The sequence below is a fragment of the Mesocricetus auratus genome, unplaced genomic scaffold (assembly GCF_017639785.1).
Source record: "Mesocricetus auratus isolate SY011 unplaced genomic scaffold, BCM_Maur_2.0 Super-Scaffold_4256, whole genome shotgun sequence".
NCBI lineage: Eukaryota > Metazoa > Chordata > Mammalia > Rodentia > Cricetidae > Mesocricetus > Mesocricetus auratus.
Window position 1 is genome coordinate 31,500,286 of NW_024429182.1, and position 26,542 is coordinate 31,526,827.

The window sequence follows — 26,542 nt, forward strand, 5'->3', positions numbered from 1 at the left end:
CAAGGTCACTCTTGGGAGGGGAAGGAAATGGGGTGAAAAGGGAGAGGGAGGGGGAATCGAGTATTGTCATGAAAAGGTGTGTGTGTGTGTGTGTGTGTGTGTGTGTGTGTGTGTTTGGGGGGGGTTGGCAAGCCAGGGGAACAGAGGGGCCACACAATGGGGCACTCTGCTTCCTGTTGGAACTGAGTAGGTCAGAGCCTGAGTAGGTGAACAAAGATGAACACAGAAAATGAAATCCAGCCACCTAGAGGTGCCAAGTGGCGACCAGAAGTAGAAAGAGGCTCTCAGAGGTTGCCCACCGGGGAGAATGCAGTCGGGCACAGACTGCGGGTCGGGACCAGACAGCACAGAGCAGGAGGGTCTGGGGATGCCGAGAGGCGCGGGGAGGAGCCGAGGGGAGTGGGGTGCAGCGGCGCGGAGGGGCGGTGCAGCAGCGGGCGGGGCGGCCCCCCGGTGACCAGCGCTCACTTCCGGGAGAGCCGGGAGCTCTGGCCACCGCCCGCTCGCAGCTGCCAGCTCGCTGGGGCCGGGGAGCCCGTGAGCGCGCAGGCCAGGCCGCAGCCAAGCGTCTGTGCAGCTCGGGCCACCGTCCGTCACCATGGGGGCGTCGGGGCGGCTGCTGCGCGCCGTGATCATGGGGGCCCCGGGCTCCGGCAAGGGCACCGTGTCGTCACGCATCACCAAACACTTCGAGCTGAAGCACCTCTCCAGTGGGGACCTCCTCCGCCAGAACATGCTGCAGGGCACAGGTGGGAGCTGAGACCAAGGGCTGGCAGAGTGCGATGTCCCGGAGGGGCTTTGCGGGCCGGGGTCGAGGGTCCTGCAGCGCTCCCTGACGTCCCCTGGGGAAACAGCCACGGCGCCCCGAAGCCTCCGGGGGCAGCTTCGGGTAGATTGCAGGGGTGGAACCAAGAAGTTCAAAGACAGAAGGAAAGCCCTCGGCTTTGTTCGAGTGGCACATCCTACCGGCTGGCAGATACTGCGGGGGTCCAGCCTGGGGAACTGTGCCCGGCTCTCCACGTGTACTTGTATGCAGAAGGCAGGCTTTGGCTCTGCCACAGTTAGCTTTCTTTTCTACACTCCCCTCCCGCCCTTGGTAAGCTCCGTGGGATCTTGTAGTTCTGACCTTTCTCTCTTCAAGGTCAAGTATTACTTTGCAGTCACGAAATTGGCTTAAATTTTGATGCCCCCAGACATTTCTTGGGCACTAAAGTTATCCTTCTGCATGGTTACCTAAACGATTGTTGTGTTTCTCGTGCTAAATTCTTCTAACTCAGCATAAAATCTACTCAACAAACTACACTTCACAGTGGGTGGGTTTGTGGTAAATTGTACTTTAAGAAAAGCATTAAGTTTTTTTTTTTTAAAACACAGTGTCATTCGATGTACTCAAGGTCAATTTTTACTTAAACTTGGGATCCTCCTGCCTCAGCCTCCCTAGTGAGTGCTGGGATTACCAGGCGCCAGCCAACTAACAGCTGTAGGCTATTTTTAAAAAGCTAACACCAGATGTTTTCTTCAAAATAGCATTGACCTTCAATTCCCAACTAGTGCCTATTTTGAAAGTCATTAGAAACTTATTTACGTAGATATCGTACCTGTTCAAGATAAAAGAAAAGAAAGGGAAAAAGTAAAGGTCCTAGAGAGAAGGGAAGACCGAAGGAAAGAAAGTAAACAGCAAAGCTTTCTTAGTCCTGCCCCTGCCCTGTTCTTCAGAGAGAAACAATGCATTTCCTCCTGAAGTATCTATGTGCAGGCACATGCGTATATCCTCTGTGTATCATGTTACGATGTAGTTACTCAGCAGTCGTTTTCACACTCTGATCTGGTCCCTCACCCATATGTCCATTACCCGGTGAGTTTAACCACCAGTTTGCTGAATCTACCATGACTTATTTAACCTGTCCTCTCCCTCCTGATGGGTGTATACTTTCCAGGAAAGGGTGCTTTTTTGTTGTTTTTGTTTAAAAGATACTGACATTCAAATAGGGGAGAAGAAACCCAACCCACTGTTTTCAGGTTCTCAGGTTGGCTTCCCCGGCACCCCTGGAGTGTGTTTTGGCTCCCTACTAATGGTGACCTTAAAAAATAGTAAAGGTTGCAGTTAATTAAACTTTATCAAAAGGTTGTTTGACTCTTGCTACATGTTTTTAGTGCAACAGATTGCAATTTTACTTAGGGCAAACAGTCCCCAGTCCTGGAGACTGCCTGGTTGGTTTGCTGCTATCCAAAGTACAGAAGACTTTAGGAATGACCTTCAGGCTGAGTCAGCGCTCACCTGACCGTAGGTGGCAAAGAATATACACTGCTGTAGGAAAATATAGAACAATGAGAGGGCATTTGAATAAAGAAACAATGCTCCTTAATTCACTTTAAGCCTGTGAAAGAGTCAGGTGTTGAAACTCTGTGACATGGAGGGGACACACAAAGATGTTCAGCAGCTCATTCTGTAGTGTTTTTAAACTTACTTATTTTCATTTTGTATGCATTGGTGTTTTGCCTGGATGTCTGTCTGTGTGAGAGTGTCAGCTCCTGGAGTTACAGGCAGTTGTTAGCGGCTATGTAGGTGCTGGGAATTGAACCCCGGTCTTCTGGAACAACAGTTGGTGCTCTTAACCACAGAGCCATCCCTCCAGCCTCTCCTTCTGAAGTTTTAATGGGTACCTCCTTTCTTTTTTAAGACATGGGCAAATACTTTCTTAAAACCACAAAGATTCATTGTCAGAAGTTGGTGGTTCTTTGTTTTAACAGTCTTGCACAGTACCTCTGGGTGGTCTTGAACTTGTAGCAATCCTCCTGCCTCAATCTCATGTGTGTTGGGATTTGCAGATCTACCAGGCCCTGCTAGAACTAAAGTTTGTGAGAGAAGTCTTTGCTGGTCAAAGTTCAAGGTACACACAGGGCGTTAGTCTCTGATCAGCTGGGAAAAGTTACAGATCTCAGAGGGAAGCCCCAGCCAGGCCCCTAAGGATGGTTTACACTGAGTTTGGCTCATCTAGCTGATGCCTGAAATCCGGAACTGGCAGGTCACGGAATGGTGGGGTCACTTATTCTTCAAAGAAGTATGGGCAGTTACTTAGCAGGGACTGAAGAAGAAGCTTGGGGGGAGGGATGTCATGAGATGTTTTCACAGATGTTAATAGTCATTATGCAGAGTATTTTTTCACTAAATGGTATCCAGCAGGTCCCATGGGTCAGGACTGAGAATATATTCCCAATAAATATTTGTGAAAGGATTGGATATTTCCCACAGAAACAGCCAAGGGAGAAATAATCTTTAAAAAAATTTTAAGAAAAGGCTGAGAATTCAGAAGAGGAAACTGACATCCTGGAAGTTGGCCTCACCAGGGACATGATTGATTAGTTTTTTGGTATGTTCTCCTTTATTCTTTTCTTTCTCCTTGGTGCATTTGTGTGCAGTTGTACAATTGTTATTAGATGCTTTTTTATTCTCATCTGTTATATATAAAATCTCAGACTTAATTTCAGGAAGATTGCAAATTAATTTAAACTTTACCTGTTATTAGATTTTTTTAAAAAATTATATATTATATTTTGGTATCAGAAACCAAATCTGGAGCCATATATATGTCAAACAAGCACTGTGCCCCAGAGCTGGCTCTCCAGACCCCTACTGATTTACCATTCTTGGCTGTAATAAATACTGCTGGGTACCCAAATAGCCGGCTGCAACTTGGCTTATTTTCCTTTGAGTGAATTCCAAGTGTGGCATTTTGAGGAACTCACCATCATTTCACGAAAGTGCTATTTTATAACACTGACTATATAGTCTAAAATGTGGGAGAATCTAGTTCTTCCAGCAGTGTCGCTACACCTTTACCCATTTTTGAACCTAGACACCTTCCACGCTCTATATTTGATTTAAAATGCAGGCTGTACACAGTATTCATGAAAACAAAAAGTGCACGTGAGAAAAACAGCTCAAGACAGACAATAATGGCTTTGGAAACACTCGGTGGTGACCTGGTGACTGTAGCAGACCTGAGACCCTAGAGCACCGACCAGGACAGTGGAGCCAGAAGGTCTGAGTCTGAGACTTACACTGTTATTGTAATCCTCCCATTCCTTTCTTGAGAAAAGCAACTGTCACAAAGATTGGGGAATTCCTTCCTGCACTCACCTGGGCAGCACGGATCCTGAAGCTGGTATGCTATAGACTGTTAGTCTGGGCCCAGACCAGGGTGAGGTTCAGACTCGTGAACTCCTTCTCATATACACAAAACTTAAAATGAAAATAAAAAGCATTTCCTTGGTACCAGGGTGGAAACCCAGGCCCTGGGTGTCAGTTATATATTCTTTCCACAGAGCAATACTTCCCAAATTGAGGTTCATGTGGTCATTTTAGATATTTCAAGGTATATTTGCCAAGAAGAGCTTATGTTTTGTGAACATTTTAGCTCATTTAGAGGGTATGCTGATTAAAGGAAACATAGTAATTCAGATGTGGCAGATGTCACAAGGTGAGCATATGTGTGGTAGCCTAGTCTGGCTCCTTGGTGGGTGTTTCATCTGTGGTGCCAGATGAGAGGAAAGATGCTTTCAGTCTCATTTGCTATCATCTGTATGTTGGGAGAGGCTTACTCAGTAGATAATCTTGGGCCCCCAAGTATCCTCCATATGGCCAAGCATCATCAAGTGGACCATGGAGCATAGTGTATATACTAGACTTAGATTGATGGGAGAACAGGTTATTTTTATAATGGTAGTTTGTAATAGTCGATGCATGTACACATCGAGACAAATCTTTAGTGATGAGAGCCTTGTAAGATATTTCGTGCATATGTGACTTGGGGCTAACACAGGTCCATAAAGGACAGACCCTTCAGCGGTCAACAGTATGCTCTCCAGGAGCGTTACATTTCTCCCCTAGCATCGCCTTGCTGATAACACTCACTGCCATGCAACTTCAGCTTTATTTAGAGTGCACGTATATAAAATCCAGTGCATTTAGTGTGTCACCGAGCTGGGGAACTGTCACCACAACAGACTTCAGAACATTTTTATTACCCACAAAAGAAACCTCATACCTATGAGTCACTCCTATCTCCACCCACCCCACCTAAGCCTCTGGCAGCACTATTATGTCTTTTCTTTTCTCACTTTCTGGACATGTCACAGAAATGAAATGGTAGTCTATGGGCTTTTTCTCTCTGGCTTCTTTCACTTAGCACATTATTTTTCTTAACTATATCCATTTGCTTAGAGTGTATGTGTACTTGTGTATACATGTGCCATGGTATGTATGCAGAGGTCAGAGGACAACTTGTGGGTGGGTGGAGAGTCACTCTGTGATGTGGGTCCAGGAATTCAGCTCAGGGTATAAAGTTCAGTGGCAACCTTCTTTGACCTCTGAGCTGTGAATGCTGTTCTGAGACTGTCACACTGTGTTGCCCAGGCTGGACATGAACTCCCGGCTCAAGTGATCCTCTTACCTCAGGCTCCTGGGTAACAAAACTCAGGGTGAATGCCACTGTGCCCAGCTTGGCTTAGGCTTTTAAAGATCCTCTCATGCTGTACTATTAGGACTTGGTTACTTTTTATTGTATTGTATGGATGTTTTACACTTTGTCTAGTTGATATTTGAATTAGCTTCCTTTTTTTTCCATTGTTTTGTATCGGAGTCATTCAGAGCAATTTTTAAAAGAGACTTTGGTTCAGGACTACTGCCATAAAAAGTAAGCTGCTAAATTGTTGGTTTTTTTTTTCATTTTCCATATACAAAACAAAGGGTTTCCTTTGGATGTTTTCATGCATATGAGTCAAATTCATAGATTACTTATTTAATAAAACACCATAGTTAGACCTTAGATACACCCTGACCCTCGTCTATGCCCTCATCCCGATCCATCTACCCTGTGGTCTGTGGGCCCATTGGGCATGCACACAGAGTGGGGGATTTCACTGAAGGTGCTCACAGTCGGGGCACGTGGATACGTGTATTAGTCACAGTGACTGCCATAATAGCACGCCACAGACTGGTGACTCAGCAGAATTGTTTTGGAGCCTAGAGGTGCAAGATCAAGGCTCTGGAAGTGTGGTGGTTTCTGGTGAGGCTTGCCTTCCTGGCAGGTAACCAGCCACAGGTCACTCTGTGGCCTTTCTTCTGTCCTCCGGCACTCCTGCTGTCTCCCCTCAGTGTTTACAGTTTCCATGAGATGGAGTCCCCACCCTATGACCCCATTCAACAGTAATTACCTTCTTAAAGGTAAGTAGTCTAAATATAGTCACAGTACGGGTTCGGTTAGAGTTTCAGTATATGGACTTGGGACTGCTCAGTTCATAGTAGGATTAGCATGTGACTTCAGGGGAGAGAGGGAAAAAGAGAGACAGAGAGAGCACGCACTTGAGCGAGCATGTGTGTGCATACACACACACACACACACACACACACACACAGAGTGAGCTCTAGAGCACTTATGGCATTACAGGAGCCTAGAGGGGAACTTGGTTACCTAGGAGGTTGAGGTTTTCTTGCCATAGGAGTCTTTTAAAATAATTTCTATTTTCATTGTTATAACCAAAGACTAGACATTGAATTTTCTTTTATTCTTTTTTTTTTTCCGAGACAAAGTTTTTTTTTTTTTGGTAGGTTTTGGAGATTGTTCTGGAACTCTCTTTGAAGACCAGGCTGGCCTCCAACTCACAGAGATCTGCCTGCCTTTGCCTCCCTAATGCTGAGATTAAAGGTGTGCACCACCACCGCCTGACTAGACATTAAATAGTTTATAAAAAAGAACAATAAAAGCTTATCCAGTGCACAGTTGTTGGGGTCGGCAGTGCCAAGATCTGGTGGCTGCAGTGGCAAAGGTCTGTGCTGGGTTATCCCATTCGGGAGAGTGGAAGAGCATGTGGGTGCATGAGGAAGAGAAAAACCTGGACAAGCAGTTACCTAGGACCCCCTGCCAGAGAATTTGCCCAGCACCGTGATCTCTTCATGAGGGTGGACTCAGGACCCAGACACCTCGGGGAGTCTGCTTCCTCTCAACATTGTTTCTCTGGGCACCAGATTTTATAATGACTTCTGCTAATGAATGTCTGACTACCCTAACACATATCTGTATCTTGATTTGCTTATTTTGGATAAACCACATCCAAAATCTGGTGAAGAGTCCTATTACCTATCAAAAGAAGGAGCAAGGTGTTATAATACAGCTTGAGGTGGGACCGTGACAGATCCCATTGTGGGGGAGGGACAAACACACCAATCAGGTAGGGAAGTTTTATTGAGGGAGAGAGGAAGGAGAGGGAGGGGGGGAGAGAGAGAGAAAGAGAAGGAGACAGGAAAAGTCCTGTTGGCTCCTTCAGAGAAACAGCGGAGAAAGAGAGAGCAGAAGTGGGCACAGTTTGCCCCCTTAAAGGGACCTTTGCACCTGTGTGCAGACTGTGTAGTGACATAGCATCCATAGGACCCTGGGCTGGTCAGGGTACTGCCTGAGTGCATCCTCCGAGGTGATGGGGCAGGCCAGCATAATGCCTGAATCCTAACACAAGGGACTTGCTGAAGTTTGTTAATACCCGGTAGGGGGAGTGCCTGGAAGGAAAGGTGGGTGAGGGCAGACCACAGGACCATGTGCGTGCTAGGCAAGGGCTGTGCCACTGCCGGACCTGTGGACCTGGGCTGAAAGTCTGTCCTGAATTGAGGAAGCAGGAGACAGGTCTGGAAAGGAAGGCTTTCAAGCTGTTTCACTGAGGAAGGAGCTATGGTTGAGGGAGATAGCTTGTTTTAAAATGTAATTCTTGTGAAATATTCAATATCTGAAAGTTTTATAACTACGTAGGGGTAGAATAAGAGTTAAAAGAACATGCAGGGGCTGGAGAGATTGTAAGCGTTTTGGGATGGGTCGGGACAGGATAGAACAGGAATGGGTCAGGTATTCTGGAACTCGGGAGTCACAGAACACTGAGTGTTACACAGCTCAGGTGGAAAGGTATCCTGGAGCTCGGGAGCCAAGGATACTGAGTGTTACACAGCTCAGATGGAAAGGTATCCTGGAGCTGGGGAGCCAAGGTCCACCACAGGTTGCAGTAAGGTTAGCAGCTTACAGCCTTGCCTCAGAGAAAGGCTTCCCCAGTGTATTGGCTCAGCTCTGGCAGGACAGGGTCTTCCAGCTGGTGATGTTCACCCAGTGTAGGAGTTTTTTTGCTCGGCAGGAGGTTTCTTGGGCAAAGTTGCTACAGTTCAGCTCTGCTCCGGGAGAGCAGAGTGTAACAACGCCACTCTGCCAAGGGAAGGTTTCCCGGGCAAGTGTTACAGCCCTGCTCGATCTGCTCTGCTCTGCCCAGGGTCACCTCTGCAAAAGACCTTCACCCAAAGCTCATCGAAGGGGTTTATTGGACAGAAGCAGCTGGACCAGCCAAGCTGAACATACACAGGATTTATGTAGGGATTCTTGGGGGCGGGGAAGTTTTTCTAGAGTAGGGATTGGTCCGATTTCAGTGCTGAGCTCAATTGGCTCTGCTCGAGGATTGGTTATTTTCTGCATAGGATTAAGGTCAGGTTTGGCTCTGGTTTCAGGGCCAAAGTGTGTTTCTTTCTCTGGTCCTTTTTAGCTTTTGGCTCCAATTTTAGGGCCAGGGTGCATTTTTTCACTGACTCAGATTCTAGGGACAAAGTGTGTTCCTTTGACACTGGTTTCAGGGTCAGGGTACATTTCTTTGGTTCTGGTTGCGGGGCCAAAGTGTGTTTCTTTGGCTCTGCTCAGGGTGTGTTTCTTTGACTGGTCCCTTTTCCCTCCAGAGATGGCTCAGTCAGTAAGAGAACTGCTCCTCTAGCAGAGGACCGGGTTTGCTTCCCAGTACCCACACGATAGCTCACAACCATCTTTAACTCCAGCTCCAGGGGATCTGAGGCTCTCTTCTGGCCTCTTTGGGAACCAGGTATGCATGTGGACAAAAGACCCTACACATAATTTTTTCTTTTAAAAAAGAAGTGGTCAGAAGAAACAAATGAGGTCTACATATATTAAGTACATGGAACTTTCTAAAGTCTGTTTTATTTAGTTGCTTTCAAAATTTCTTTTGTGTGTGTGTGTGTGTGTGTGTGTGTGTGTGTCTGTGTCTGTCTGTGTGTACACATGTGAGTTCAGTACCAGCGTCTCATTATAAAGCCCTGGATGGCCTGGAACTTGAAATGTGACTAGATTGGGGCAGCGCCACTATCTTCCCTTCCCTTTGGCTTGCTTGTTTTGAGACAGGACCCTCTGTAGCACAAACTAGCCTCAACCCCACAGATGTACCTGAGGCTGGCCTTCAACTTGACATCCTCCTTCCTGCTGGTATTTCAGATGTATGCCACTGTGTCCAGGGAACCTCTGCTTGTAGCAGAAAAGCTGCTGATAACGCACTTGCTCATGGGCCTGACTTCCGGAAACATCCCGTAGAAAACGGATAAAGCAAACACACTTACTGGCTTTTCCCTTGCTGTAGAAATTGGTGTGCTGGCCAAGACTTTCATTGACCAAGGGAAGCTCATCCCAGATGATGTCATGACGCGACTGGCCCTTCACGAGCTGAAAAACCTCACCCAGTGTAGCTGGCTGTTGGATGGTAAGTGCACACATGCAGTATCCAGAGCAATCTCTGCTGCCTGAAATAATGGGTGCCGGCAAAAGAAAGAGCAGTTGGGACAAGGGACAGTCATCAGGAGGGCAGCCAGTCACCTTTGAGTGAGTAATTTTAAGATTGAATTAACTTATTTTGAGGCAAGGTCTTATGTAGCCCCTACTGGCTTCCAATATGCTATGTATGGATGAACTACAATGTTTGATCCTCTGTTTTTGCCTCTCAGGTGCTGGGGTTACAAGAATGGGTGGCCAAACCTGTTTATGTGGTGATTGAACTCTGGGCTTCCTGAATGGTAGGCAGGCTATATCCCAAGCCCAAGGGCCTGGTTCTTTAAAAAACAAAACAAAACAAAACAAAAACAAAAAACATTTTTCCTTGATTTATTTTTATTTTGTGTGCATTGGTGTTTTGCCTGAATGTATTATTTGGGCTTCTAGCTTCAGAATTTTCAGTTCATGCTCCTGCCCGTGTTGTTTCTGGGCCTTGTTGAGAGTGTGACTGAATTGAGGCTCCTCCCTTCATGACACCATTGACTGTATGTATGGGTTAATTCATCAGTGTAATCACAGCCATCTCTCAGTGACTGGATCTACCAAGTGGGGACCAAGACTTTAACACATAAGCTTTTGGGGGGATATAACTTATTATCCAAACTGTGACACACACACACAGATACATGCTGTGACAGCTATTCTTGGTTGTCAACTACATCTGGAATTAACTGAAACCCAAGCAGCTGGATACACCAATGAGGGACTTTTTTCTTAAATCATTTGAAGCGGGAAGACCTACCTTTAATCCAGACCTTTTGAGGTGGGCAGACCTAATTTAATCTGGCCATGCGGTCTACTGGCAGCCCATGAAAAGGACATGGAAGAAGGAGGCTTTGGTTCTTTGCCTGCTTGCCCTTGCTCTGCTGCTGAAGTGTTCACTCCATCACTGGTATTGGAGCCTATTTCTTCAAGAGTCTGGTATACACTAAAAACGAGCTGAGACATCCAGCCTCATGGACTGAACAACTACAGATTCTTGGACCTTTTGCTGGTAGACAGCCATTGTTGGACTGGATGGACCACAGCCTGTAAGCCATCCTAATAAATCCCATATATATTTTTTTTTCTGTAAGTTCTGTTCCTTTAGAGGATCTTGACTAATACAGATACAAATTTCGGTATCAGAAGTGATTTGAGAGTAACAGAAAGTATAAGGATAAATTTTTAAAAAGTATCTTGAATAGGCTTTCCAATTTGCTAATACTCACCAAAGCCTTTTCAGTTCCTGAAGCCTGCCCTAGAAGCTCAAAGAGTACTGAAAGCCCACAGTGTGAACTATTTTACAAACTTAAGGAGGAAAAATAGTCAGGCAGTAGTGGTGCACACCTTTAATCCCAGCACTCAGGAGGCAGAAGTAGACAGATCTCTGTGAGTTTGAGGCCAGCCTGGTCTACTGAGCAAGTTCCAGGAAAGCCAAGGCTATACAGAGCAACATTGTCTTCAAAAAAACAAAGACCAAAACCACCAAACCAAACAGACTTAAGGAGATGAGTGTATTTGATTATCTGATTCACCAATTGTAAGAGACAAAATGGATTTGGTGACTCTGTATATTAAACTTTTGACAATTTATGGAAACGTAAGGGAAATGATGCTGCCAGTCAGTTGCTCCTGGCATTGCTGGATAAATTGACAAAGGAAAAGAATGAGTTCCATGATCAAGTTAGCCAACTTCTGTTATCTCAGGATATGGTGAAGGACAATGAACTCACTGATAAAATTAACAAACTCAAGGTGCACATAAACGGTCTAAAGCTTTCTATGTATGTCCTGAATGAGAATTTTCTCTCCAGAGGCCACAGAACTTAAAGTTTCAAAAAATCAAACAAGAGCCCTCATTATGAGGTTGACTGAATTACAGTGAAAATTTAAGTCCCAGCCTTGGAGGGTGTTGGTGGTTCAAGTAAGGGCATTAATTGGCAAAGAATGGGAGCCTGTAGTAGGATAGGGATGTGTGGGGGCCTCCATTGGGATTGAGAATTTTTGAACCCTCAGGTTCTCAAGGGTTTATCTCACCTGAAGACATAGTCTCTCCACCCTCAATAGAAGATGTATTCCCACCTCCACCCCCCCTCCAGATATATGCCTTTTCTTCCCTTAACTGAGGAAATTAATCCTTCATTATCTGCTAAACCAGCCGTAAGTTTCTCTGAAGGACGTGCCAGGCAAGGCAATAGTTGCCTATAGTCCTATAACCAGACTTAAGGCTAAGCAGTCTCCTGGAGACAGAAAGTGTAGTTCATGAGGAGGTGTACTACACTACTAAAGAGCTTCATGAGTTTGCTAATTCATTCAAGCAGAAGTCTGGGGAATATGTGTGGAATGGGTGGATGTTCAGGGTGTGGGATAATAGTGGAAGGAACCTAAAACTGGATCAGGCTGAGTTTATTGATATGAACTCACTGTGTGGAGATTCTAGGTTTAATATGGAAGCTCACACAGTTGAAAAAGGTGTCAAAAGTTTGTCTGAGTGGTTGGCTGAAGTGTATCCGAAGGCGGCCTACTGAGAAGGAGTTAGAGGCGCTTGATATCCCTTGGCTTAATGTTGATGAAGGAATTTTAAGACTCAGGGAAATTGCAATGTTAAGAGTGGGTAGGCTAGCGGTGTTAGCGCACAACTTTAATCCCAGCACTTGGGTGGCAGAGGCAGGTGATCTCTATGAGTTTGAGGCCAGCCTGGTCTACAGAGTGAGTTCCAGGACAGCAAGAGCTGTTACACAAAGAAACCGTGTCTCAGGAAAAAAGGAGTGGGTATGCTGTGTAAAACCTAATCCTCCACAATGGGAAGGCCCGGAATACATGCCCTTTATTAGTCCCGTAAGACACAAATGGTAAGAAGGGCACCAGTATGTTTGAAGAACTTTGCTGTCACCCCTTTCCTTGTCTTTCCTTGTGCCAGCTCTTAGGGTTGGAGACTGCTTCTCAGCTGGATAGACTAAATGCAGTGTGTTTAATTGGGCCCCAAAGTAGCAGAGGCCAAGTGGCAGTACTGAATTGCCAGAGACAAAGCGATTGTAGTTACCGTAATGGGCAGCATAGGCAAAGCAATGTCTATAACGGCCTGATCCATTAATGGTCAGCACAGGCAAGGTGATTTTTATGGTGGTGTGACACATATGGACCTTTGGTACTGGCTAATCAATCAGTGTTCCAGCCATGAAACAGATAAGAAGCCTACTGCCTTTCTGTTTGATCTGTGTAAATGGAAAATTTCTCAAACAAATGAAAGAAAGGCTGCATTGGATGACAGCAAAAGGTTATCTTGGCATGTGAACCAATTTCCAGACTTGAGCAGGTTGCAGGTCTAGAACCCTTTGAATATAAGGATGGCCAGGTTCCCCTGAGGAAGGACCTTGATAAAATACATAAAAGAATTACTGTTAGCCTTTCTCTAGTCCTTCTCCAAGGGGACATATGACCTTCTCCAAGGGGACATATGACCTTCTCCAAGGGGACATATGACCTTCTCCAAGGGGACATATGACCTTCTCCAAGGGGACATATGACCTTCTACAAGGTTAGCTGTACACTGAGGGGAAGGAAACAATCAGATTCTCTGGGGTCTGCTGGATACTGGTTCTGAATTGACATTGATTCCAGGAGATCCCAAGAAACATTGTGGCCCTCCAGTTAAAGTAGGGACTTATGGAGGCCAGATTAATGGAGTTTTGACTGATGTCCGACTCACGGTAGGTCCAGTGGGTTCCCAGACTCATCCTGTGGTTATTTCCCCAGTTCCAGAATATATAATTGGGTTAGATATACTTAGAAGTTAGCAGAATTCTCATAGTGGCTCCCACCTGTGGACTGAGGAATATTATGGTTGGAAAGGGTAAATGAAATTGTTAGAGTTGCCTCTGCCAGGGGAAATAGTGAATCAGAAGCAGAATCGCATCCCCAGGGGAACTGCAGAAATTAGTGCCAACACCAAGAACTTGAAAGATGCAGGGGTGGTGGTCCCTACCACATCTCCCTTTAGCTCTCCTATGTAGCCAGTGCAGAAGGCAGATGGATCATAGAGAGTGACAGTGGACAATCAAAACCTCAATCAAGTAGTGACCCCACTTGCAGCTGCTGTACCAGATGTGGCGTTCTTACTTAAGCAGATCAGCATATCTTTCGGTACATGGTATGCAGCTATTGATCTAGCAAATACATTTTTCTTGGGACCTGTCCATAAGGGGCGCTAGAAGAAATTTGCTGAGGCCAGCAGTATACCTTTACGGTTTTGCCTCAAGGATATATTGACTCTCCAGCCCTGTGTCATCAAACTTACTTAGACGAGATCTTGATCATATGTCTCTTCCACAAAATATCCCACGGGTGCGCTATATGGATGACATTTTGCTGATTGAGCCAAGTGAGCAGGAGCAACCACTTTGAACTCATTGGTAACACACGTGCATATCAGAGGATGGGAAATAAATCCAACCACAATTCAAGGACCTTCTGTCTCAGTGAAATTCTTAGGAGTCCAGTGGTGCAAGGAGAGACAACCCTTCTGAAGTGGAGGAGAAGGTATTGCACTCAGCTTTCTCCAACCACCAAGCAAGAAACACTCTGTTTAGTGGACCATTTTGGATTCTGGAGACAGCTCATTCCTCACTTACTGAGTTACTCCCGCTCATGTGCCAAGTGACTAAGAACGCTGCTAGCTTTGTGTGGGCTCTTCAACAGGTCCAGGATTCAGTGAAGAGTGCTCTGCCATTCAGAGGCTCCACCATCATCTGCAGACATCATTCTCCCTTTGAGACACAGCTCTTGGTTTACGATTGGGCCTTAGTGGAAACTGAACATTTGACAATGGGTCACCGCATTACCAGGTGACCTGAGCTGCTCATCATGAGCTGGGTGTTATCTGACACACCAAGTCATAAAGTAGGACATGGACAGCAGCGATCTATTAGCAAATGGAAGTGGTATATAGGTGATCAGACCTGAGCAGGTCCTGGAGGCACAATCAAGTTACATGCCTATGGTTTCTACTCCTGTTACATCTGCTGCCAATCATGCACCTATAGTCTCATGGGGGTGTGCCCCGAGGAAGGGAAGACTAGGGCTTGGTACTGATGGTTCTGTACATTATGCTGACATTACTCAGAAGCGGACAGCTGTGGTATTACAACCCCTTTCTGGGGGAAACCCTGAAAGACACCTGTGAAGGGAGATCTTCACAGTGGGCATAACTTAGGGCAGTGCATATGGTCATGTATTTTATTTGGAAGGATAAATGGCCAAATGTACGGTTGCTCACTGACTTATGGACTGTAGCCAATGGATTGGCTGGATGGTCAGGGACCTGGAAAGACCATGATTGGAAAATTGATGAGAAAGCCATCTGGGAAAGAAGTAAGTGGATAGATCTCTGCAAATGGCAAAGGACATGAAGATACTTGTGTGTGTCCCATGTAAATGCTCACCAGATGACTTCAGCAGAGGAGGAGTTCAGTAACTTAGGTTGACCTGTTCAGTGGATAGTCAGCCTCTTTGCCCAGCCATCCCTGCCATTGCCCGATGACACATAAACAAAGTGGCCATGGTGGCAGGGATGAGGATTATGCATGGGCTCAACAACATGGACTTCTACTCACCAAGACTGGCCTGGCTACAACTGGTGCTGAGTGCCAGATCTGCCAACAACAGAGACCAACACTGAGTCCCAGATACAACACCATTCCTAGAGGCAACCAGACAGCTACCTAGTGGCAGGTGGACTACACTGGACCACTTCCTTGTGAAAAGGAACTCCCTTCACAGCTAGAGAAGCTAGACCGTGGGACCACAATCATGGAATCCACTAGTCTTACCATGTCCCCCACCATCCCGAATCAGTTGGCCTGACAGAGACAAAATGGCACCTTGAAGACATAGTTACAGTGCCAATTAGTGGCAGCAGCCTGGAGGGCTGAGGCAGGGTTCTCCAGAAGACAGTATGTGCTTTGACTGGGTGCCCAGTATATGGTAGTTTCTTTCATAGCCAGGATCTACAGGTCCAGGAATCAAGGGGTGGATGTGGTGGTTTGAAAGAAAATGGCTCCCAAAGGGAGTGGCACTATTAGGAGGTGTGGCCTTGTTGGAGGAAGTGTGTTAATGTGGAGGTGGGCTTTGAGGTCTCATATATGCTCAAGCTATGCCCAGTGAGACAGTCCATTTCCTGTTGCCTTTGGGTCAAGATATAAAATTCTCAGCTCCTTTTCCAGCATGTTTGCCTGCATGCTGCCATGTTCCACCATGATGACAATGAACTAAACCTCTGAACTGAAAACCACCCCTTTAAACGATTTCCTTTCTAAGAGTTTCTGTGGTCATGGTGTCTCCTCACAGCAATGGAAACCCTAAGACAGTGGAAAAGGGGATAGTTTCACACACTATTGTCCCTATTGATCCACTAGAAAAATTTTTCTTGCTGTTCCCATGGCCTTAAGTTCTGTTGGTCTAGAAATTTTGGATCCAGAGACGGTTGGGGGTACTCCTGTGAGGAGATACAACAAACATTTCATTGAGCTGGGAAAGCCTGGCATTACAGCCTACCTGGCATACACTGAAGACCAGCTAAGACATGTGATCTCATGGACCAAACAACTATTGGATTCTTGGACCTTCTGTAGACAGCCATTGTTGGACTAAATAGATGATAGCTTGTAAGCCATTCTAATAAGTCCATATGTATGTATTCATCCTCTAAGTTCTGTTCCTCTAGAGAATCCTGGCTAATGTACACACATAAACCAGTTTATGCAATTTGCATTGCAACTGAATTAAATGACCATTGCCAGGTTTGTCTCAATGAGCTAAAACATGCATTTTCTTGCATTTAGCATACATATACTTTAATTCCCTACATGAGGAGCACTTGGGTTGCCGTCAGGTGTTCTCTGTTTGGAGTGATGTTGCATGCATAGCCTTGTGTGTCTTCTCCTGTCTTATATCCCAATGGATGTTTTATTCCAAGCTGTTGAAGATAAACATTGAAAAGTTTGTGTAGGGTGCTTTGCCTGCAAGCATGTATGTGGACCACATGTGTGTGGTGCCCATAGAAGCCAGAGAAGGGCAGGCATCCAAGCTCTTGGAGGAAGAGTTACAGATGGTTGTGGGTGCTAGGTTGAGTGATGGGAATTGAACCTGGGACCTCCATAAGAGCACCAGTGTGAACATTGTAATAAGAATAGAAAGGTATTTCTGTTAAGACTGTTTTTTAGTGTAAACTCCTTGATTACAGGTGCAGGTGTCAAGTTAGATAGACCTCTATGATCACACGTGACTTCCACTGCTTAACAGCTTCATGAGAGACAGCTGCTGCTCTGCCTGTCTCCTCATTTGTAGAGTGGAGATAACAACAGCATGTCTCTTAGGACTGTTAGGGCAGTTGAAAGAAATGGTCCCTAGGAACCTTTTAACGTACGGATGTTGGCATCTGAAAGCATTCTGTGGAATGACCTATTATGCTCTATTAGTCTCATTAAGGATATTAAAATGGTTTCTCTCAGGATGACTTACTTCATTGTACATTTTATAGTACATTCTTGCTATTTTTTCAAGTGTTAGAGTGTTGTAGGTTGAACCTCTTGCCATAGCTTTCTTTGGAGACTATTCCCCCCCCCCAATCCAGGTTCTTTACTCATAGTTCTTTTATCATAATTTAAGGTTTAAGTCATAAGCAAAATTTTCCATGTTACAGGGTTAGCAAGATGTGTTTTTTTAACCTTTGTCACTCTTTAGAAATGTATCATTGCCATTTAATTTCCCATGTGTTCTGGACAGAATGTTCCTAGTCATAACATTGTAAAGTAAAAAATTTGGGATCAGAATACCATTTCCAATCCCCAACGTACTGGTGTCTATTTTGGGATTCAGTAATCAGTTCTAGTTGCTTTTCTCTGTGTTTCTGCTCTACATTGTTTAAACTATTTTAGCTGCACTGGCTGGGTATCCCAGTTTTCAAATGCCTGAGACCACATGTTTTCTATTTCAGAGTGTTTGTACTTACGGATATGTACACTTTACCATCCAAGCATCCTAAACAGCCGGAATCCCAAACTAGACACTTTTTGACATCACTGGATCTAGATTTCTGGAGTAGGGAAAAGTTTGGAGTAGGGAAAAAATTTTTTTCTTTCAAGGCCTGCTCCTCTGTGTTTTGCTTTCTGTCATATTCCAAACATAGCCTTCTGAGATTCTGAGTGAAGTTGACGTCCTCCTGATAAGTCCTTTCTTATTTTTTTTTTAAGATAGGGTCTCACTGTGTAGCCCTGGTTAGCTTGGAGCTCACTATGTAGACCAGGCTGGCCTCAAATTCAGAATTCAGTTTTCTTCTTTTGCCTCCTGAGTGTGCCACCATTCCTGTCTTATTTTAAAAATCGTTGTGTTCATGTGTGTGCAGGTGTTGTTGGCCAGAAGGGTGTCAGATCCCTTGGAAAAAGAGTGTGATGTGAGCCACTGAATGAGGGTACTTTGTGTTTGGTTGTTGTTGGGGTTTTTTTTTGGGTGGGGTTGTTATTTTGTAGGATTTTTTGTTTTGGTGTTTTGTTTTTAAAATTTGTTTCAGAGAACCAAGTGTGGTGACTCACACTTGTTTCATTTAAGATTTATGGGTGTTGTACTTACATGTTATGTATGTGTACCACGTGCATGCCTGGTGTCCTTGGAGACCAGAAGGAAAAATCAAAGCCCTTCCAACTGGAGTTATGGATTTGAGCTGCCAAGTGGGTGTTAGGACTGAACCTGGATCCTAGGCAACAGCAGCAAGTGCTCTAAATCACTGAGCCGTCTCTCCAGCCCCTTTTGTTCGTTTGTTTCTAAGAAAGAGTCTCGTGCACCCAAGAACTCCAGATCCTCTTGCCTCCACTTCCCAAGGGATTACAGGCGTGCCGTCACACCTGACTTCAGTTCAGTTTGGCTGGTAAATATGATGGAAGGCAGGCAGTTAGTTCTCTGTCACTTTTCTTCTACACAGGCTTCAACTGTTTCACTGAGGCTTACCCACCCTGGGAGAGCAATGTGATGTATTATACAGCAACATTCTCACATGCACACTCAGAATGTTTGGCCAGATATCTGAGCACTCTACAGTCCAGTCAAGAAGACACCAAAAAATTTGAGCACAGTTGTATTACAGTTCTGATCCACCTGCCTGGTTTCATTCGTTGGGCTCAGTTTGCCTAACACTAATCCCTTTTCTTTCTTGTCTTTTCCTCCCTCCCCCTCATATAAAGGTTTTCCAAGGACACTTCCACAGGCAGAAGCCCTGGATAAAGTTTACCAGATAGACACAGTGATAAACCTCAACGTTCCCTTTGAGGTCATTAAACAACGCCTTACAGCTCGCTGGATTCATCCTGCCAGTGGCCGGGTGTACAACATTGAGTTCAATCCTCCCAAAACCGTGGTGAGTAACTGCAGTGGGCTGACGTACAGCACAGTGTCCCGAGTCTCTTACCCTAACAGGCAAAGGACATCCTCTGAGTCCTCTTACCCTAACAGGCAAAGTTCTGTAACCCTGGACCGAGTCTCTTACCCTAACAGGCAAAGGACATCCTCTGTCCGCCCAAGATGACTGCTAGGGTGTTACTCGACGGGTCTCGTCCACCCAAACTTAGTGGTGAAGCTGTGTTCCTCTTGTCACAGGTGTGCTCCTCATTCACAAGTGCTATGCTGTAACTATGCAATGTCCCCCATAGGCTCAATAGGTTGACTGCTTGGTCCCCAACTGGTGGTGCCATTTTTGACATAGAGCACAGCTGGAAGTGGGTCACTGGGGCAGCACCGCGCAGATTATGCAGATCCTTAGTCCCTCCCCCCTCTCTGCTGCTTATGCATCCTATGAAGAAAGCCACACACAAACACGCACGCGCACACACACGAAGGCATACACACTCCAACCAGATGTCCTGAAGTCCAAGCTCATGAGCCCAAGCAGCCAAGACAGATGTGAACCCTCTGATGCTATGTGCCCAAATAAACAGTTGGTCCCTTCTACTTGTTTTTCCCCGGTATTAGTTACAGTAATGAGAAACCTGACACGGAAAAAGGTATTGATTTTCATACTCTGCCAGGGTGTGAGTGAAGGCAGAGGCAGCGAGGATTTGCAACACTAGATTACAGTTGGAATGTCTACCAACTCCCAGTAGCTCATACCTGGGAACTAACCCTTGAGGACTTGGGCCTAGGGACAGAGAGGGGCGACCAAGTCCAAACTGTACAGCACTATGGAAATGACCCTGGGGTTCTCACTGCTACAGTCATCTGTTTACCTTTAGTTTGGATCCTGTTTACTGAAATGTTAGCACATGTCTGTGATTGGTGCTACAGTACAAAGGCTGTCTGCTTAGGAAAGTACCAGATCACTGAGCTCATGTCCTAATGGCTGTCTTAGGGCATCGATGACCTGACAGGAGAACCATTGATTCAGCGTGAGGACGACAAACCAGAGACGGTCATCAAGAGACTAAAGGCGTATGAAGCCCAGACAGAGCCGGTTCTGCAGTATTACCAGTGAGTTCTTGCTTTTCTCAACTGCTCTCAGACAATCAGTTTTGACTTCCCATACTTTTCAGTTGAAATACTACGCCACCAATCCCAGCTGGCCTAAGCAGTAGAGAGATTTCTAGGCATCTGTAACAAAAGTAGGCGGGATGGGGCTTCAGTCTCCTGGCTTTCCTCAGTTTTGCCGTTCTTAGTTTCCCCCACTTCTGTGTGCTGGCTTTGTTCTTCCTGCGCAGTTGCTGGTATTTGCCAGAAAGGCCATGCCTTCCTTTCCTGAAGGGCTGAGGAGTAAACCTTTTATTCGGAGAACAAAAGCTCTATACATCAGCATCACTCACATGAAACACTACAGCCACTGGTCAGGAAACCTCATACTCACAGTTCTAAGCCTGGGTTACTGCCAGTTCCAGTATCGATCACGGGGCTTGGGAGGCTCGATATAGGCTGGTCCACATCCAAGGCTTTGAGTTCATTTCCACCTACAATCTGCCATGTGGTGGAGGGCTGGAACCAGTGCTGGGGCGGTAGTAAGTCTAGTAGAGCCCACCATATGTACCCAGAGAGTTCTCTTAAGCATAGAATTACAAATGATAACTGATGCTCAGAATTATTATGTGGTCAATAGTCTTTTGGTTTTTTTGTTTGTTTGTTTTTTGTTTTGTTTTTTTGTTTTTTGTTTTTTGGAGGCAGGGTTTCTCTGTGGCTTTGGAGGCTGTCCTGGAACTAGCTCTTGTAGACCAGGCTGGTCTCAAGCTCACAGAGATCCTCCTGCCTCTGCCTCCCAAGTGCTGGGATTAAAGGCATGCACCACCGCTGCCCAGCTCAACAGTCTTTGAAAGCCTTTGAAGTCCGTATCATACACAGAATATGAGAACTACCCTGAGCGGATACACCACTCAGGCCAAGAAGCAGTCTGCTTACTGTCCTCCCTCCCTCCCTCCCTCCCTCCCTCCCTCCCTCCCTCCCTCCCTCCCTCCTTCCCTCCCTCCCTCCATCCCTCCCTTTCTTCCAGGACATGAGTATTGTGCTTTGCTTTCACTGTATCCTGCTAACGATTCAGGGCAAAGCAGTACATGCTGTTGCAATATGAACATAGACCCAGAGTGAGAAGATCCCCAAGTTCAAAGCCTAGCTTGCTATTTAATTAACATGAACTTCGCCTCTTGCATAAGCCCTGCCTGGTTTCCCTTTCATAAAATGTGGGTGAGTTTAGAGGCTTGAAAGTGAGTTTATGCGGGCAGTGGTGGTGCACACCTTTAATTCCAGCACTCGGGAAGCAGAGGCAAGCGGATCTCTGTGAGTTTGAGACCAGCCTGGTCTACAAGAGTGAGTTCCAGGAAAGCCTCCAAAGTCACAGAGAACCCTGTCTTGAAAAAGAAAAACAAAAAACAAAAACAACAAAAAAGTGAGTTTATATATGTAACTTATCAAATTGTCCTGGATGCATGGGAAGCGCTAGACATAGTTGTTAATTATGGTGGCCATCACTGCTGCATTAGGATAAGCATGCAGGACCATCTGAACCAGTCCCCGAACTGTCCCAATATTTCTAATAGTTAATTTCTGGAGGGCGAAATTACAAGAGTTGGCAGCTCACTTTTTACAGTAGCTGTTTTTAAGCTTGTGTTGGGCAAGGCATTTCTCCTCTGTTCTACTGATTCTTTCCTTACGGTCAGCCAGTATTAAATAGTCCCTGCTCTATAGACCTGTTAGCAGCTTGGAGCGAGAGAACCGCTGCAAAGGCTTAGAGCAGTCCTCAGCTTCCGAAGCAGCCGCTGTTGGGTACTCTGCTGGCACTTGCCAAGCAGGCCCTTGTCTAAGCAGACGATTAGACTCAGTTCCTACAAGCCTCCAAGGAAGTCACCTTGTATGGATAAAGAGGAAAACTGTGCAAACAGCATGTATGGTGTAATGGGATGCAAGACATGCTTATCCTCAGAAACCATTCACACTGGCTTAAGCAAACAGGGGTGGGGTGGTGGGGATTGTTAGTCCTATAACCAAGAAGTCCAGATGGCAGATGGCTGGCCCAGGGGCTTAAGGAGTGGGGAACTCAGCCCTTTCAGCTCCATTCCCGGAGTTGGCTTCGGTCCCAGGTGGGTGGGAAGTCTTCTGACTTTAGCTTAGCTCCTGCCAGCTCTGCTCACTCAGCAGAAAAGAGACACGTTTCCCCCCAGCAAAAGTCATGCAGTGATGAGCTGCAGCCACACACTGTTGAAGAGAGGGTGTGGGAACCCTCTCCCTTGAACCTCATGTACTGAGTGTGCTCCACTTGGAGGTCCACAGGACTCAGAGCAGAGAACGCCTTGTGCCTGGGCAGATAATAACACTCCCAGGAGGCTGTGCATAGAGGAAGTGCCTGTAAGGATTAGTTCTGACCCAAGATTGGAGGGTGAGGAGAGCTACAGAAATTAGTGACTTGGTGGGTCTTTCTTTCTGGGCTCCTGGCGCCTGATACTTCTTGCCACAAATTCAAACTTTTCCACCTAAGATCTCATGAATAGACTTACGGGCTTAACTAAGAAAAGGAAAGAACCTTAAAAGGAAATTTCATGCTGGCCGGTGGTGGTGAACACCTGTAATCCCAGCACTTGGGAGACAGAGGCAGGTGGATCTCTGAGTTCGAGGCCAGCCTGGTCTATAGAGTGAGTTCCAGGACAAAGAAACTCTGTCTCAAGAAACCAAAAAAAGAAAAAAGAAAGAAACTTGTTATTGGAACAAGCTTAAATCTTCCTAGCTGGGGAACGTTCATCTGTCTAGAAATGTAGTGGTCTTACTCTTTGGAAGGCTAATTTTTGTAGCTGGTTCCATTAAGTTAGAGAAATTGTAACGGCAAACGTACGTGAGGAGAGTGCCTCTATTTCTGCCTCAGTAATGTGTCACTCCTGGTACCGTAGCTGTTGCTAAAGAGTCTCCAAGCTTTCTTGTTCAAAACTTGCTCTCCTGAGAGCTCTACCTGCCTGAGAATTGAGACACTAAAGGGCTTCTACTATGTAAATACTCCCTTGGCATAATTTTTCTCTGTAGCAGATGCTTTCTTTCATCCAGAAAACAGCTCCTGTTATTTAACCATGGCAAATGTTGTGAGTTGTCAACAAGGGGATCCTTTTGTCCTGGCGAAAGCCTAGTGAGAACAGCTGCAGAGCTATGCGGCCTATTTATGGAAATTAATACATCAAATTATAAATCTGCGCTTGGGTGACCTGCAAACCAGTGTGCACACCCAGGGAAAGTGTGTGGGTGAGGGGAGTTCAGAACCTTAAGGCAAACACCAGGATTCTGAGCCCCACACTTCATCCTTCCCCCCTTCTGAACACGGAGTAAAATTAAATACTTCGATGGCTGGTCTGTCTGGGGATAAGCCAGGGATACATAGAGAACTCTGACAGGGGAAACGATTCAGGGAGGTAAAGTAGAGGGGAAAGGAACTTGGTAAAAAGGAAGAGTGAGTGTTAGAAAACTTTCAGACTTCAGTGGCGAGGCAGGATGATGTCCTGGTGGCTGACGGCCCTGTTTCTTACCAGCCAACCCCAGGACTGAGTCCCTTCCTAGAAGGCAAGGGTATCTGTAAGTAGGAGCATCTAGGCTTTTGACAAGACAGGAAGCATTAGATTAGTCTTAGCCTGCAGCACAGGCTCAATATGATAGCTCACATCGTATTAAAGAGCCCCTTATGTCAGAGGACACAGGTTTCACTGTCCATCCAAGTTCCTTCCCCTGGATCAGAGACCTAAGCTCTCAGGGCTTCCAAAGTCACATGGACTACAAATTCCTTTGAAAAAGCTCATTAGGCACACTCAGACCTATGTAATCTGTTTACCTATCTACTGACTACTCAGACCTGTGTAATCTATTTACTATCTATCTATTTGTTTTTCATCTTTAGGAAAAAAGGAGTGTTGGAAACATTCTCTGGAACTGAAACCAACAAGATCTGGCCCCATGTATATTCTTTCCTACAGACAAAAGTTCCAGAAACTACCCAGAAAGCCTCTGTTACTCCCTGAGGAGGGCAGTAATTAGGAGGATGAAGCAGGGTCTCCTTGCCTCTGTTTTTTTGAAGCTCTTTTCCTAAGACTTTTCTGAAAATTATGACTTATTCCTAATGGCTTTCTTTTGGATGTTACTAAGGATGTGCCAAATGAGTCAGACACTAAGTAAGGCTGATTTGTTAAAATAACCTTGAATGTTTAATCTAGTTGTATTCTGTGGATTTGCAATTAGAGAACTTCAGAGATGTTGAAACTTTAAAAAAAATTATAGCCGAATTAAAAGAGCAACTGGTAATTGTCTACCCTCCTGTTCAGTTAGCGGTTAATCATATTTTCATGTTTTTCTGGAAAAGTTGAGGCAGATAAATATCTCATTGAGGCTTTTGCATAAGCCAATGCCCCATCACAACCCAAAAAATGTTTTCTAGCTCCTTGGGATGTGGTATTTGAGAATACTGTCTACAGATGCCAGAAAGAAAGCAACTGCCTTTATTTTTAAGATGCTGCCAGATACAAACTCACTGTGGCCTTTACAGGAGAAGCAAGGGCACAGGCCACCATGCTGTGTCCTCCATTTACTAGTTTTCAACCTGCTATGAAAATGCAGCAATTGGCACTTAAGAACACGTGACTGATATGACTTGTTTTCTTTTGCAAACATGCATGTACTGAGGGATACGACTTATGTTAACTGAGCTCTCAGAGGAGCACTGGCAAAGGACAGTGGATAGTCCCTAGGTCCTCACATGTCACTCAGGCTGAGGACTGTGCCTCAGCCTCTCAGTGCTGGCATCACTGTGTGCTGCCAGTTGCCACCCTGCTCCAAAGGGAAACAACTCTTCTTGTGCCATCTAAGCAGGCTTCTCGTCCACCTACAGCACCGTGGATCCAACCCAGCCTTGTGTGCTGGGCAAGCATCCTACCACTGTGGTAATCTCCAGCCTTTGGTCTTTTTCTTTTGTGGTTTTTTGTTGTTGTTTTTCTGAGACAGGATCTCATTACGTAGTCCTGGCTGTCCAGAACTATGTTAGCAAGGCTTGCTTCTAACTCAGAGATCTACCTGCCTCTGCCTCCCAAGTGCTGGGATTAAAGGTGTGGACCACCACAGCTAGCCCCAACCCCAGCCTGTGTAGCCCAGGCTAGCTTGAAATGATGTAGTCCAAGGTGGCCTAATGTTCATGACCCTCTTGTTTAAACCTCCAAGTGCTTAAATTACAGGTGTATACCACTAAGCCAGGCCTGAGAAACCAGTCTAAACTTTGGTCACTTTGGATTCCTTAGTGGGGCAAGGACATGTCCTTATATACTGTGGCCGGAAGTGAGAAAATAGGAGACGTGAAGAAAAAACAACTCTACCTTCAAGGAAGATGTACTCTTTATTTTACTTGGTGCTAAATCAAAATAATCAAGGCCTTGTACAAGCCTTTGAAATTTTGGCCTGTTTTATTTCAGACACTTAAGTACAAATGCCAGCAGGTGGTTCTTACATATCTAGGAGTGGGAAATGTTTGATTTTTAAATTTCACTGTTGATCTTTCAAGATGGACTAGGCCTTTAAACAGGATTACAATGAGCATCTTGTCCTTTGTCAATGTTTCTATCTGAATGCTGGTAACTGCTTTCTAACAATGTTGTGAACTACCTAAACTTAGGACTGGTCAGCAGGTTGTGTTACTTGGGGCGATATCAGCCCTGTGGTTGTCATCTGTTGCCTCTGGCCCTTCACAGGACCCCCCCAATCCCCTTCATGTCTGTTGTGGCTTCTCACTGGCTTCTTTCTAATAAATTGTCTTCCAGTAGCACCTTCCTAATAAACAGGTTTTCAAACAATGGCTTCTTCATCTCCTCATACTGACTTTTATGATACTGTTTGGAGATGTGGAGATAGAGAGGACTGGAGAACATGAGGTGACAAATTTTATCCTGTGATGACAACAGCCAAGACTTTGTATATACATCCATTTGGGAACCATATATGTCGACTTCTCTATTAAGACAAACAAAGGGGACCTATTTTCTGGTGGATAGGTTGATATTAGACACTGATAATGGATGTCATTGTTGGGGCTGGACAGATGGCTCAGCAGTTAGGTGCGGTGGCTGCTCTACCGAAGACCCGGGTATGATTCCTAGCACCACATGGCAGTTTATAACCATCTGTAACTTTAGTTCTAGGGAATCCAATGCCCTCTTCTGACCTCCATGGACATCATGCACACACATAGTGCACAAACATACATACACTGATATACATAAAAATTTTTAAAAAGGATCATTACTGAATACATGATGCTGAAAAGCCAATGTTGTGGTCACCAGTGCAAGAACTTTTATTTTTGTGTCGCATGGAATATGCATGGAGCTGAATGCTCTTAACCAAGGACTCATCTCCTTAGGTGTCACCTTTTTTTCCTTTTTTAATTAATATAA

General features: G+C 45.4%; 1 protein-coding gene across 2 annotated transcripts; it reads left to right on the forward strand.

Moving 5' to 3' along the window:
* Window positions 1–482: 482 nt before the first annotated feature.
* On the forward strand, window positions 483–25,942 carry Ak3 (adenylate kinase 3). Of its 2 annotated transcripts, none has more exons than XM_005063715.4 (5): window positions 483–749; window positions 9,448–9,567; window positions 18,851–19,023; window positions 20,011–20,129; window positions 24,007–25,942. In XM_005063715.4, exons 1-5 carry the CDS (start codon window positions 599–601, stop codon window positions 24,125–24,127), a joined length of 684 nt encoding a protein of 227 aa, XP_005063772.1. In that variant the 5' UTR covers window positions 483–598; the 3' UTR covers window positions 24,128–25,942. The 2 variants fall into 2 exon arrangements, with proteins under 2 accessions (XP_005063772.1, XP_040601833.1); XM_040745899.1 differs by lacking the exon at window positions 483–749 and adding an exon at window positions 8,033–8,051.
* Window positions 25,943–26,542: the final 600 nt, after the last annotated feature.